Source organism: Bubalus bubalis, chromosome 7 (genome assembly GCF_019923935.1).
Source record: "Bubalus bubalis isolate 160015118507 breed Murrah chromosome 7, NDDB_SH_1, whole genome shotgun sequence".
Lineage (NCBI taxonomy): Eukaryota > Metazoa > Chordata > Mammalia > Artiodactyla > Bovidae > Bubalus > Bubalus bubalis.
In genome coordinates, this window is record NC_059163.1 from 98,950,082 (window position 1) to 98,965,960 (window position 15,879).

The 15,879-nt window shown below is 38.6% G+C and overlaps 1 protein-coding gene across 2 annotated transcripts in view; it reads left to right on the top strand.

Annotated features, from left to right (window-relative positions):
• The window catches only part of PPP3CA (protein phosphatase 3 catalytic subunit alpha), a 323,853-nt gene extending 314,563 nt beyond the window's left edge, over positions 1 to 9,290 (top strand). Inside the window, exons 12-14 of one of the 2 annotated variants that reach the window (XM_006070039.4) lie at positions 234 to 331; positions 3,442 to 3,471; positions 6,632 to 9,290. In XM_006070039.4, the coding sequence (XP_006070101.1) occupies positions 234 to 331; positions 3,442 to 3,471; positions 6,632 to 6,828 (325 nt within the window). In that variant the 3' untranslated portion in view covers positions 6,829 to 9,290. The remainder of the gene's footprint in view (positions 1 to 233; positions 332 to 3,441; positions 3,472 to 6,631) is intronic. The other variant, XM_006070040.4, reaches the window with a different exon arrangement.
• The last annotated feature ends 6,589 nt before the right edge of the window (positions 9,291 to 15,879 follow it).

Consider the following 15,879-nt stretch of genomic DNA (forward strand, 5'->3'; position numbering starts at 1 on the left):
AATTCCCAACTTTATCTTAGCAGTCATGTCATTTACATAATGTGACTTCTATATGAATGTGTGAAAATACAGTGTGTTCCAAGTAAAAAAGGGAAAAAACAACAACAACAACAAGGGAGCCAAGGAAGAGGTCAATGTGCGTTCTTATATACATTTTTTCCCTATAAGTCTGATCTTTTTCTTGAAAGAAAATAAAAGGTAATGTCCCCTCCGCCCCCGTTGTGCCTTTGCAGAGAAGAGAGTGAGAGTGTGCTGACGCTGAAAGGCCTGACGCCCACAGGCATGCTCCCCAGCGGCGTGCTTTCTGGAGGGAAACAAACCCTGCAAAGCGGTAAGCAGGCCCACTGGTGCACCCCGCGCTGGCACCTCAGTCGCTCCGTCAGTAGAGCCCTGGCCTACTCACCCATTTAAGTCTTGGTCTTCAGTTCTTCTCAGCTGAAAGAAGGGCTGAAACCGCCCCCCATCAGTTTGACCAGTCATGCCCCAAGTGGTAGCTCCTTCATTGGCTGGAATGTGGTCCTTACCCCACCCCCATGGCCTCATTTGCACACTAATCACGCTTTCAGGCCTCACTGTAAGACAGCTCCTTTAGCTCACCTACATGCCCTATAGGTTTGACCACTTGGAACCAAGCAGTTGCTAAAAACAACTTGTTAATTACATGTTTATTAAATGTGCTGGTTATCTACTGGAGTGAGGAAATAAACACATGCACACGTAAAAATACATATGTAAGTGTAGGATTCAGTGGAGAATGGAAGAAGAATATACAAGGATGATCTTGTTTTGAATAGAAGTTGAAGTCAAAGGTGTCTTTCCTCTGACTTACTCATCAAAACTTGAGAGTGATTAGAATCATATTTCATTTTTTAAAAAGGATGAAAACATTTCCTTGAAGATAGCTCTTGTATTAAAATCTATAGTTTTTTGGATAAGTAAGTGCTATCCAATAGAACTTTTTGTGATGGTGGAAATATCTCTATCTGTACAGGAGCCACTGACAATGTATGGCTATTGAGTGTTTGAAATATAACTTGTGCAACTGGAAATATTTTGTATAACTTGAAATATATTTGAAATATAACTTGTACAACTGAGAAACTGTATTTTACCTAGCTGTCGTTACTTTGCTTTAAATAACCATATGTGGTTAGTGGCTACTGTATTAGACAGCCCAGTCAATGTGCTCTTTTACTTTTGTTACTTTTGTTATCTATTTTTACCAATATTCTCATTAATTAAAGTACCATTTCAGCATACTTTATGGAAATTTTGCTTTTAGATTAGACCCTAACAGAAAAAAAATGAAAACAAAAATACGCTCTAAGGTTTTAAAACAGTCTCAGCCTCTTGCTTATTTTCCTGTATCTTTCCCTGAATCTTTTTTTTGTGTGTGTGTGTTTTCTTTTCTATTCCTGTCCCTCAGTTTGGAAGATCCTGGTATTCCTATGGTTATGTTATTTAGGTACAGCTCTTCTACACAGAGTGATGCCCAGCTTCATGGATGCGGTACTGCTAAACGGTCACCTCCTAGCAGCATCACTAAAATTTTCTTTATTTTCATGTGAATTTATTCCAACATCAATGTATTTGAGTTTCCACCAAAAGAAAAAAAATTTCTAAATGAGAGTAGGAAAATATCACAGTAAATAAATAAATAAATCCCCTGTTTAATGTATCGCTAAAAAAATTATTTTAGTAACTTTGAAGGAAAAAATCAAAAATTTTCCCACCAAAGTAAACATGCTCTAAGAACACTGGCATATTTATTTATCATATGCATCATAATTTATATGCACGAAATGCACAGCTACCTAATTAACTAAAACCTGCATAGTTTCTGAGAAGCACAGTTTTACAGTACAGCGAGTGTATTATCAGAAACTATGGATCACAGTTGCTTTAGAAGAGTACACTCAATAATGGACAGTACACACGTCTAATATGTGTTGGTGCTGGTGCAACTCCAGATTCTTTTGCTTTACTTTTAAATTTAAGTGACTTGAGTTCTTACAATTCTTTGTTTTGTTTTCAGATTTTCACCTGTATTTTAACCTGGAACTTTTAGTTGTTCTGTTGTTTTATTTTAGATCCATTTGTTTGCCATTTGGTGTTGAACTTACACACACTCAAGCACATACCCACAGCAGACATAAGGTTTTACAACCTTGTTAGTCCTGAGAATTTGAAAAGTCAGTGTATATTTTAAATGATGTACACTAATACAGTTTCAGAACTCATTGTCTGATTCGCTTAAATTTGTCTAAAAGGGGGAAACTACTAAAAGTTTTACTGTTTGGTTTTTCTCCATAGTGGTAACCATCATACGTTTTTATCATAAGGAATTTAGAATGCACTGTAAGTAAATTATAGTGCACATTTGGCAGTTGCTCTAGTCTTAAAACCGTAAATTAGAAGAAACATGCAAATTAAAGTCAAGGGGTAGGATTTTAATATTAAACATTGTGGAATTACAGAGTTTTGCATTTTAGCACTTAATTAGGGAAATATCCCCTAACCTTGATAACATAGAAAAACTCATGCACCTGTATAGCAAGAATATAGACCCTAAGCTTATTTTAAAAATTGCTGATAAAGCAATGGGCTTTTAAAGTTTTGCCTCTGAAATATGCTGAGGTTTCAGTATTTAGACTGACTTTTCTTTAAAATGCTAATAGAATTATTGCTGCTACTGGCATGCTACCACTTGATGGTAACATTTCAAGAGTTTTGTTTCTAAAAATAATATTCCAGTGAGGAAAACTGATTGTAAACTGGGTTACCTGGCAGAAGACATCCAGACTATCCCATCCCCTTCCTCTTCCTTGTTCCTTTTTCCCTCACACTTGAAACATGTTCAGTGTTTGTCTTTAGAGTCACACGTGTCATCAACTCGGAGGCAGCTCTTAATTTGCATGCCCCCTGCTTTTCCATTCCACTAGGAAATTGTGCTATTTAATATTAAATAGTGTGAATTATTCCACTGACAATATGGCAGTGCTTCAAGTTTTGCCATTTGGGGGGACATTTTAAAACTGTAAATCACCAGTCATAGCAGTGGATTTTTTCATACTTCGCGTGAGTCAGATGCACATTTTCGATTGACCTAGTCCCTTGTAGATTCAGTCTAAGTCAAAGAAACCTTTCCTGAGTGTTTTCCTAAAGGGTTAATCATGTGGTCATTTATTTAGTGAGCAAAATCCAAAGCGGTTCACTCAGATATGTGTATCCAGCTCATTAAAAAAAAAAAAAAAACATCATTTTCGTGGGTTTTTTTTTTCTTTCTTTTTAGCATTTCTGTTTTGTTGTCTGTGCCAGAATCCAGCACTTACAGGAACACTAATCATCTTAGCTCCCTTGATCGTCACTGATTTGTTCTTAGAGTTAAAAATCCTCTGCTCATTTTTCTCATTCATTTTGCACCCCCTTTCTTCTCTTCAGCTACTGTTGAGGCTATTGAGGCTGATGAAGGTAAATTGGCCAGTCCCCTTTCTGTTGTACCTGCAACAGATAAGGGCTCTGCTGGGTGTATTCATTTCTTTCTTTCTTTCTTTTTTTTCTTTTTTCCTTTTTTTTTTTTTTTTTTTTTTTTTTGCTGTAGCTTGTAAAGAGTGTGTGGGTGTTGGGCTAACAGTTGTGGCTCAGTATTAACCAAAATGTTCTTGCTTTAAAGGGGAAAATGTCCTTTTCTGGTTTGTTTGTTTGTTTTTTTCCCTTAAAGCTATGTTTGACTTTGTATATAATGATCCTAGTATAATCACAGAAAACAAAAGGATAACAGATCTTGAACATGTGGGGTGGGGGTTATGGCAGCCGTTCTGACAAACAATGGATAAAACAATATTCTTTGAGCTGAACCATGTCCCTCCCTCAAATCACTTTCAGTCAGTACTGAAAAGGAGAGGATAAAAATAGCTTTATGAAATCTAGTCTCCAGAAATTTCTAGCAAAAAACAAAAGTTCACTTGAATAGTGCTTTGTTGTAGTTCAACATTAATTTTTGTCTCTAAAAAATATCCCAAGAGACAGCTGTATTCAAGATAAACAGTTCTGCTAGTCTTATGAAATTTTAACCTACTGGTATTTGTAGGACAGCTAGCACCACCAAGATATTTTAAAGAGTTCAAAAATATCTAGTGGCCGTGCAAGTGACCGGTAACAAGCATAGTGAATATTGTCGTCACTCAGCTGGTTAATGTCCACTGAGTGTCTGCTTTGCACCATGCACTGTGCTGCGAGCCTCAGGAAAATCGAGATACGCACAGCACTGACTGCGCCCCAGCCCTGCTCAGTGACACCAGAGTGGACCTCGCGCAATTTCTTTTGTGCTCTTTAAATGTCAAGTTACATTTTAAATGTCAAGTTACTGCTTATCCAAATAGTTTTGAATATGATACATACCATATCCCCTGAAAATTTTAAAAAGAATAATTTGAAGTTCCCCTTTAAAACAAAATTCTTCAGTTGTATTTTGTTCTTGCAAGATAATGTTTCATTGTTCCCAAAATTGTGTGATATGTTCCTTTGATATGATGTAAAATGTGCCACTTCAGACTCTCTCATTTGTATGTGATTTGGATACAGTAGGGGAAATGATAGCACTGTAAGAGAAAATACAACTGTTTCCTAAATAGCAGTGAATAAACTGCTATTTATGTGGGAATTCTCTATTCCTCTTGGCAAATTCTAATCTGCAGTGTGCATTCTCGTTGATAGTTTGGCTGTTTTCTGTGGTTTCTGTGACTCTGTGTTGTGTTAAGTATACTACCAATGTAAATTGCTAATACCCATTGTCTGACCAGCAACTACAGCAGAGCACACATTCTTCCAGACCAGCATAGACAGAATGATTAGAAACGGAGCCCTATTCCAGACATAGCCCTTGTTCTCGCTAGATTTTGAAATTCTGTGCTCCCACTCTATTGGCTTTTCAAACCTTACACAACCTAAAAAAGAGATTGCACTTTTACCATTTCAATTCATAAAATCACATCATCAATTATGATGACTAACTTTTTATATTTATTCATTATGATGAAATGATATTCATAGTAGTTTAGCAAAACAGTAGATACTGCTTTTGTCCCTGAAAATAACTGAGTTCATTTTCAGGGTGGGTGCTCATTAGACAGCTCTGTTATTTTTGTGATTTCTGACTGAATTCGAGAAGAATTAAAAAGCTTTGCTTTGGGCCTTGGTCTTTCCCCATTTCCCTATCTTCTTCCTCTCATAGTTGACTAATCACCATGATGCTAACCTTTAAAATGCAGAGGGGGAACGAACTGTTTCTCATCGTTTAACGAGTTTGGAAGCAACTGTGTCCATCTTTTAAGAATCTCATCCATACTAATGAAAAGCACTGTACATTTGTGTGGGAGTGGCTAGCAAAGTTTCGGCTTGAAACTGCTTTCCTTTTTTTCTCAAATAGGGTAGGAAGGATAAAGGTACAATGAAATTGTCCTTCATCAGCCATGGAGATGCGGCCCAATTCAACACTGGTGATTGGCCCTTCAGTGTCTGGCTTGCGTTTTCACAGGGAGTAAAGCAATCTGGTGTTCCCCATTTATGTATGGTTCCCCATTTATGTACTTTATTTTCAGCTCACTGGTTGGTGCACCTATTGAAGAAAACCTTAAGTCTCTTGTGCAAATGCTTTATCTATCTCTGGAGCATAGTAGGATAACTGGAAAAAAAAATAAAATATCAGTGCTCCCCTTTTGAAAATACCATGTTTTCATTGGATAAGGCCCAAACCATTCCCATTCATTTTTGCAAAGTGTTTTCCCTTTGTGATTTGTGAACCATCACTTAACATCTACGTTGATCTACTAAGAAAAAGTTTTTCTTTAATTTATGCAATAGACCAGATGAACATCAGTTTGGCCTGTTTGCTGCCGACGGAAAGACCAAATTTTTCTGCTTAGTGATCTGATCTTGATTTTTCTCAATTTCTTTTACCTTGTCATCCACTCCACATATTTCCTAAGTTGAGTGGAGAAGCAGGTGTTTATAATTTCTTTTTTTTTTTTTTTCCATGCAACCGTTGAATTGTTTGCCAAGAAAATCTCTCTGGGATGCTGAGAGGGCATGGAAATGCCCCAAGTTCATTCCTTTTGTAGCTGCTTTTAGTTTCTGCTGTAAGCTCTTTACTAGATTTCTAGGTCTAGCTGCTTCAGTGAGTCTACTGAATTTGCCGTCACTGGCACAATGGAATAGTCAAAGTAGGGCCGTGTCCTGCCTCTCTGGGTTAGGGCATTTAAAACAGTAATTGTGCCAAGGATGTGGCCAGTGGATGCTGGGCCTAGAGACCTATTACTGGTAGCAACCTTCCTTTTTATATACCACTTTGTGGATCTAACCATTCATGAAGACAAGAAAAACCTTTACATCTTACTAACTTGAAGAGGACATTTTGGTTGGCAAGAGACATTGGCTGTTACCAAACCTCTCGGTTATCTTCGGGTATGGTAAGGAGTCTGTTGTGTTGTGTTCAGGTCCCGTCACTTTGTTCTCTACTAAAGGATTCCCTCTCTCACTGCGAAATTTCTAACATCACCTGATGCAACAGCTGTGCCCTTTGTGTTCCTCTGGCTAACCCTGATTTTTCTTTTCTTAATGATTTTCCGTTTAGCTATCAAAGGATTTTCACCACAACATAAGATCACTAGCTTCGAGGAGGCCAAGGGCTTAGACCGAATTAACGAGAGGATGCCACCTCGCAGAGATGCCATGCCCTCTGACGCCAACCTTAACTCCATCAACAAGGCTCTCGCCTCAGAGACTAACGGCACGGACAGCAATGGCAGTAATAGCAGCAATATCCAGTGACCACTTCCTGTTCACCTTTTTTTTTTTTTTTTTTTTTTGAGCTGCAGGGCCTAATGGGGATGGCTGCGTATCAGCAGTTGGATGTTCTTGCCTCTGATGGTAGCTTATTTGCTCTGGGGCCAGGAGTTGGATTCAGTTTACACTATCATTAAAAAAGAGAGAGAGAGAATTATAAACTATATTTTGGTGGGGGTGGTGATTAAACACCTCTTTTGGGTATGCCTTTTAAAAAATGCTTATAGGGAAAAAAAATTTTAAAAGAAAGCTAATGCTAGTATATACTGCAATGTTAGGGGAATGTACATGTTTTCCTACTGCATTGGGGGACTTCTAGCTAGGTTAACGAGAGGTCTTTTATTATGTTACTGGACACGAAAACTTTGTCTAATTTCTTACTCTATTGTACGTTTACAGTTGCAGCACTAAAAATGGATGACATCAACCATTTTTAACAAAATGATGTACAAACTAAATAAGGACTATTTATTGATAATGTTTTGCTACTCTTGTCAGACAATGGCTATAAAATGAATTAGGCAGTCTTAAAAAAAAAAAAAAAAAAAAAAAACAGAAAAAGAAAAAAAAAAAAGAATGTTGCAAATTTGTTAAAATGCCAAAAAGGACAGTTTAATTTTGTACAGATTATGCTTACCTCAGGTTTCTTTAGTGTGCTTTGAATGCCTTTCTTTCCATATAACACATATTACTTTAGCAATGAATACCTTTCCTTTCCTTTTCTTTAAGTTTTAAAAAACTGGAATAATTACTTCTATCTTTTTCTTTTTTTTTTTTTGCTGTTTATATTTAGGGGTTTTTGTTGATAAATCAAGTCTTGGTTGTGGCTTGCTGAATTAAATATTTATGAGTGGTGCATTTTTAAGTATAGTAAACAAGACACCATATTAAGTACAGTGATAAAGCATCTATATTCTGTAAAAAAAAAAAAATCTGCCTATGCATGTTTTTTAAGAAACAAAATGGCTGTATCGGCCTGTATGAGACTGTAATGCGCTTAGTGGTCTGACATATACTGGAAATGTATGTATACTGGCGTACTTTATATTCTCTAAAATGCTTCATGCCTTTGAAATTTTGTAATCAAAAAAAAGCTTTGAAAAAAATCTAAAGGGGAGAGTGTTCTTAAAAGTTTTTAACATAAGCTTGTCAGTGCACATATAGATGGTTAGCATGTTTAGCAAACCTTGTGAAATTTAAATAAGTTTGTAGTTACATGTGGAACTCTAAATGCATGGTAACTGTTAACGTCATAACGGTTTAGTTATTTTGTTCTGTTCTGTCATGTGCCACAAAATATGTACTTTTTTCACTTTTTTCCCTTTGTATATCAGTTACGGGTTACAACTGGTTCATTCTGAAAACAACCACCACCACAAAAGTCCATTCATATTTTTTAAAAATTGTATAAGTGCCCAAGTAATTCACTACAGCCTAAAGCCTTGCCTTTGTAATTTGACTTCTGAGATGTTGGCAATCAAAGCATGCACTTGTAACAATGAAAAAGAAAAAAGCATTTTATATTACTACTCAATAAAATGTGCATGAACTTAAAGAACTCTCCTCCTTTCCCTGAGTCTGCTGAAAGGATTTACATGCACAACCACCATGCTGTCTCTAGGTGCTGGGCCCACCGCAGGCATCATAGACTGACTCTAACTGGCTTGTCTGAGAGCCTCGTGCTCTCAGGTGTGGTGCCTACTTCCACTGTAAGAATCTTGGTGGCTCTGTGTGTCAAATCAGACAAGAGAAAAATCTTGAAAGAGCAAATGCTGTCTTCTGGCTCCCTTGAAGATGGGAGCCAGTTAAGAACCAGAGCATTCCTTTTTATTGAGAAAAAAAAAAAAATTGTTATCAGGTTGTTTCAGTTGTATTGGATGCCCTGTCTGCTAAATCAAAAAGAACTCAGCTACTAAGTGCATTTTCACCGCAGAAGAGAATTGCATTTGTATCAATAGTGAAATTTGTATCCTGGCGCTTCAGCTAATATCTAATCACCTGAAGATTTAAGATACACCAAATATTAGTTTGTTTCTAACATTGTTCATTTTCACTGCACTTTGTTTTATGTAATAAAGTATGCCTGTTATATTAAATAATAAGAGTATGGCAATTAGTGATATAGTGTACCAAAACAAAGATGTTCTAGATATATTCTCTGGCAAAGACTATCCCAAATTTATTTTGATGAATTCAAGCCTTTTTCCCCCTGTGGGTATTTTTCCATCCTTTAAAAAAATGACACCCAAGGAAAATATTTAGATGCGATATTTATTAGAATGATATGAAAAATGGTAATTCTGATACCAAGGTGTTTATTTTCTTTCTTATAACTGCAGAGAAAATATCCCAACCAAAAAAAAAAAATCTTTTCTTTGGATTCCTTTCTTTTACAAATTGTGCTGAGGCAACTATGGCATAGAAATAAACATTTGACATTAAAATAAGCGTTTGATGTGAGTATTGCCTGGTCTTTCTGCTCAGTAGTTAGGAAAGTTATAGCGTATATTTTTGCATAATAATTCAGTCTATCAGAGAAATCAATGTAGAGCTGAAGTTTTTTCTCTAAAAGAGATAACATGCCTGATCATCAGGTATTAGCTCTATCTCCTTCGCCTTTGGGGATGCTGTTGGTTTCTTAAGTTGCTTGTTCCAGTGACTCTTTGGCTAAACACACACACACAGCCTTCTGTCTTCTGCCCTTCTTCACCCTCCCCCAAGGTGACTTACATCTCATGGGGTTCAAACCCAGTGCAGAATTTTTATCTAGCTTTTCAAGGATTAAGAGCTAGATTTGACTGACCCCAAGTCAGCAAGTTTTCTTACCTAAAATATCCTCTACTTATAGTCTTTTAAAAGGCTTCCCTGATAGCTCAGTTGGTAAAGAATCCACCTACAAGGCAGGAGACCCCAGTTTGATTCCTGGGTAGGGAATATCTGCTGGAGAAGGGTAGGCTACCCACTCCAATTTTCTTGGGCTTCCCTTGTGGCTCAGCTGGTAAAGAATCTGCCTGCAATGTGGGAGATCTGGGTTCGGTCACTGGGTTGGGAAGATCCCCTGGAGAAGGGAAAGGCTACCCACTCCAGTATTCTGGCCTGGAGAATTCCATGGACTGTATAGCCCATGGGGTCGCAAAGAGTCAGACTGAGCAACTTTCACTTCTTTCACTTCACTTTCGTAGTCTTTTAAAATATTTTTTGAAGAAAAGAAAGAAAAATCTTCAGACACTGAACTTGTACGAGGAGCAAAGTGACGAAGGGAGGAACCTCTCCAGGTGTCGACTGTGGGGTTCCCAAGGACAGCATGTCAGAGGGGAAACATCGCGTGCTAACAGCCTAGAGAGTGTCGTGCTGATACCGAATCCCCCAGAAGGATCTTTTCCCGATACATTTCTTCCCTTCTCTCCCCACCGCATTTATGTGAAATTATAAACCTGAGGACGCATCCATCTTCTGCCTAGAAACTAGGGCCCCACCTTGAAGCCAGTGCCACAGGGGGGACTGTACCATGGGGATGACTTGGACGTCTCACACTTGTCCTTGACTAGTTCAATGTCTCCCATGTGCTGGATCCCTCTTGTCATACTCCGCTGAGAAGCAGGGACCTTGAAGCTTGTCCTGCCTGCCTGCATTTGTTTCAAGACTGGAAGCCCGTTGAGCTGGGCCAATCTGCGATACCCAGACTAACGTTTGTCCTTTTCCTATTGTAGGTAGCCTTCGACTTTATTCATGCCCCAGAAGACAGCCTCTGCTGTGTTCCTTGGATTGTTCTAAGCTAGTATTTTTTCCACACGCAGACACACACACACACAAATGCCTGGCAGTTTTGCTATTTAGCCGCTAAGTCGTGTCCAGCTTTTTGCAGCCCCATGGATTATTTTCCCAAGCAAAAACACTGGAGTGGGTTGCCATTCCCTTTTCCAAGGAATCTTCCTAACCCAGGGATTGAGCCCCACGTCTCCTGCATTGGCAGGTGGATTCTGTACCACTGAGCCACCAGGGAAGCCCGACAATCTTGACAGCCTATCAATTTTCATTACAATGTTAAATGTTAGCATTCTGTCTTACTAAAATAGTAAGACAGTGTCTGGCTTAAGGCTGAGCTGCTTTGTAATGCCATTTTTACTTGCTATTTCATCTTAATTCCTTTTATATAAATCTTGAGGTAATGCCAACCACAGAAGCCCCTAGCAGGCAAAAGTGAAAAGTGAAAGTCACTCAGTCATATCCAACTCTGCAACGTATGAACTGTAGCTAGGCAGGCTCCTCTATCCAAGGAATTCTCCAGGCAAGAATACTGGAGTGGGTTGCCATTTCTTTCTCCAATGGGAGACAAGAAGTGGCCAAAGAAATGGTCATATTCCTGGTGATGGCATTTTCAAGAGGCAATACTGGCAAATTGGTATCATGTGGGAAAATGGGGACCCAGCAAGGAAGAGGGGCTATTTTAAGGAACAATTAAAGAAGCTTAAAAGGTAAAGGGAAAGAGATATAATAGCCTTAACATTGAGTTGATTATTCCAGAAGACCGTGCTCAAATCAGAATGATGCCTGCTGACCATAGATGTTGCTAGTGAATGAGGCAGCTTAACTAGAGAGTAAACTTTAGAAGAAAGTGGAGGCCTCCCCTTCACAGGAAGGAGTAAAACCTAGGCAGACTCAATTCAGTGCCACAAGCATCTTCTGAACAATGCTTCATGAAAAGAGCCATCCATGCTAGATACAGCAGAAGGTGCTCCCTTCAGAGATAATATTGAAGCTGCCTTCCAACAGGAAGAGTCCAATTCCATCTAATTATCCAGTCTCTGGGGAGCACAGAACTTTGGTTTGCAGACTGTTCCTTGGAACCTCATGTTTACAGGAATGTCACGGGGCTGAGCTTTCTGCATAGCCAAAACAGCCTGTTAATCTGTTTTGTACGCTGTGTTCTATATAAGATGTCTGCTGAGAAGAGTCTCCACTAGATTAGAAAGCTCAAAGACTATTATATAAGGTTAGCGCAAAGCAAGTTGTCTTAAACTCCAGTTTTAAGAGGTTCTTATCGTTATATTCTGAAATCAGTTTATATTAAGTGCAAGGGGCATGTAGGTTTCTTCCCAAACAGTTCAACTTTACCAACAGCGCTAAGTCCAACATCTTCAAGGCAGCACGTGAGGCAGTTCACAATCTGACTCTTCCTGTTCTACCCCCACTTTCCCCAACCGGAACTTGAGCTTCAGCCATGCCAGACATTTAACAGTGTTCAGAAAACACCAGGTTTCCTTAAGCCTCTAGGTCTTTATTCATACATCTTTCTATGTGGAATGACCTCTCCTTTATGGATGTCAAATTTACCTTAAATACTCGGACCAGGCATTTCCTCCTCTCTTAAATGCATAGTGTCCTTTACTGCCTCTATTTTAGCATTTAATACACTGTTTAATTGTCCATTGTCTTTGTCTGACACTTCAGCAAGAATTGCTGCTTATCTTTGTTTTCTCAGCATGTAACAGTGCCTGGCATAACATTTCTTGGAAGAATAGCAGGGAGGGAAAGAGAATGAAAATGTTTTCAGCGTGATCTCAAGATATGGGTTACCCCAGAGTCCAAGTGGCAAACCCTTATTAGACAGTGAAAAAACTTACCCTACCTCAGTTTTCCCACTCTTTCTCATAAGTCTCTCCTTGGACCTGAAGGTCTGGAATGGAATCTATATTTTAATGAGCATCACCAAAATTCTTACAATCAGACAAGTTGAGAAACGATGTCCTACTTTATTTCTATAGAAAATTTAAAGTTCAGTCCTCTCTAATTCAACAGAGTATCTGGCGTGGACAAATATTTTACTGTTCACAATGTCAATAGCCTCCCAGGTGGTGCTTGTGGTAAAGAACCTGCCTGCCAATGCAGGAGATGTAAAAGATGTGGGTTTACTCCCTGGGCTGGGAAGATCCCCTGGAGAAGGAAATGGCAGCGCACTCCAGTATTCTTACCTGTAGTACCCCATGGACAGAGGAGCTTGGCAGGGCACAGTCCATAGAGTTGCAAAAAGTTGGACACAAATAAAGCAACTTAGCATGCATGTATTGCTGTTTTGCTTACAGTTTAATGAATATTAATTTAGATGAAAATATGGAAACTTAAAGTATTTATGTAAACCTCAACATCCACTACTAGACAGGTTATGGGGAGGATGTGGTGGCCTTTTCAAGTTTATAAGACTTACCAAAAAACAGACAAGGTGGTAACTCCGGATACTCTTCTGTGAAGAATCAATAAAAAAACCTCATGTGTCTCAAAGTGAAGGAAATGCTTTCATATTGAAATGACTGTTTCTTCCACATCACTCCTCCTTTGATAACAATTGCACTCCCTATCACCACCAGCTGGTTTATCTTTAAGAATCTCATAGTGTACCTAAAGTTTTACTATGAGAAAGTCATTCCTTTGACTTCAACAATACTTTCTCCAGAAGTCCTTTATTAAAAGATTCACAGTAGGGAAGAACACTACAAGCCACTGTCAGCTGCTAACGCCTTAGAGAGAATTAACCTACCCCAGTTCTGACAGGACTGACCAAAGCTAACATAGATAGATGTTTTTATAGAAAGGGTCAGGCTGCAACTGGAGCCTGGCATGTCACTTGGATAAGCGGGCAGGAACTCTGGCTCTCAGAGAAAAGGACTCTGATATGATCAGCCCATCCATTTATTGTGTAGCTCTTTGTGCTCGGCAGGTGTGAGCAGAGAGGAACAGGCAATGAAATTCAAGTCACAATCTCTCCTCTCACAAGATACAGTAGCAGTGAAAAGAAATCAGTATTTTGTGCGACACATGTTCACTTCTGTGCAATGTGCTCTATATGACTCCCAGCCTGGAGTTAGGACTGAGTTGGAATTTTTATAGCTCTGCTTACTAGTTACCTGTGTGACCTTGATAAACTTCCTAAGCTTCTTTAAACCTCACTGTGTTCTTGGTAAAATGAAGGCAATATGAGTAATTAATTCATAAACTTTCCTTGAAGATTAAAAAGCATAGTGCAAATAAAGTACTTGCATGGTAACTGGCACAAAATAATCACTCAGTAAACTTTAGCTGTGGATGTAGTATTTAGCAGCATACTGAGTCATATGGGTCCTTAAAATAAATATTCTATAGATGAAGATTGTGTGTATGTGTGTGTGTATGAATGTACTTGGAGGTATGTGTGAGTGTGGTGGGAGTTGGGGAGGTTCATGTAGTCAGAAAACCCTTCTAGAAGAAATGGTATTTGGTTGGGACTTTTACTATAAGGGTGGGTTGGTAGGTGAGGGATGATCAGGGAGGGGATCAGAAGGCTTTCCAGCCTGGAAGAAAAAGTAAGAGCAAATAAGAAGCTCCAGAAAAATAGTGATATGTCGACCCCTATGGTTAGGGTTCCCTAGTGGCTCAGATGGCAAAGAATCTGCCTGCAACGCAGGAGACCTGAGTTCAATTCCTGGGTCTGGAAGACACCCTGGAGAAGGGAATGGCTATCCACTCCAGAATTCTCGCCTGGAGAATTCCATGGATAGAAGAGCCTTGGCAGGCTGCAATCCATGGGGTCTCAAAGAGTCTGACATGACTGAGTGACTAAGCACACACGCAACCTCTATGGTTAAAGCATAAGAGTGGTGGGCACAAAAGGAGAGAGAGGGGTGAAAGGGGAACCAAATCAGTTATTTGTATCAGGAGGTTTTTCAGTTACAAATGACCAAATACCTGATTCAGTTCAGTTCAGTTCAGTTCAGTCGCTCAGTCGTGTCCGACTCTTTGCGACTTCATGAATCACAGCACACCAGGCCTCCTTGTCCATCACCAACTCCCGGAGTTCACTCAGACTCATGTCCATCGAGTCAGTGATGCCATCCAGCCATCTCATCCTCTGTCGTTGCCTTCTCCTCCTGCCCCCAATCCCTCCCAGCATCAGAGTCTTTTCCAATACCTGATTAACTGTGCTCAAATCGTTAAGACATTTACAGTCTGTGACATGGACAGAAGGGACTGTATGGCTCCGGGGTTAGTTTGGTGGCTCAATATTATCAAGGACCTAGGCTCTTTCCATGCTTTTTCTCACACTTTCTCTTGGCTTCTGTCTTCACAGTTGCAAAAGATTATCACATATATGAATTGGATGGCAGACATCAACACAGCATTGTAAAGTAATTATCCTCCAATTAAGAATAAGTTAAAAATAAATCTAGAATCCTGAAAATGTTAAAAAGTTGATTCTCATGAAATATTTTCAATTAATTAAAAGTAAACATTGATAAGCTATAAAAAATTCTATTGCAGCTCCTGGTGTTACTTCCTTTCACCATGAAAATAAATTGAAAATAAATCAAAGTTTATACTATTTCTTAATTTATTTCTTACCATGGTCATGTAAATACCACCCTGGCAGGGTCATAGTAAATCTAGAAGGAGCAAACAAAAGCATAATATGTAAGAGGGCTTTGTGGGCTGAGGTGAATCTTTGCATGGAGGAACCTGATAAGAATTAGACAAAATTTAACAAAATAGTTTGATTGGTAGAAGCAAGAAAGGAAGAGTTTCTAAGTGAATTTTGAAGAGTTAGCAATAAATAATTAAGGTAAATTTTTTTTGTCTCTTAAGTAACTTTTTTCCAAATGGTTTATCTATTTTAAAAACTTGTTTAATTGAAGTATAGCTGACTTACACTGTTTTGCTAATTTCTGCCGTACAGCAAAGTGATTTAGTTATACATAATATACATTTTTTTCATATTCTTTTCTATTATGGCTTATCATCAGGTATTGAGCATAGTTCCCTGTGCTATACACTAGGGCCTTGCTATTTATCCACCGTATGTATAATAGTTTGCATCCATGACTACAAACTTACAAGCTTGTGAACAGAATAAAGTCCAGAAATAGACACACACAAATGGTCAAATGAGAAATGTGAAAAGCAGTTCAATGGAGAAAGGATAATTTTTTCAGCAAGTGATACTGGAACAACAAGTTTCATTGATGAAAAAAAAAAGAAACCAGTGAATTCAACCTCACATCTTATACA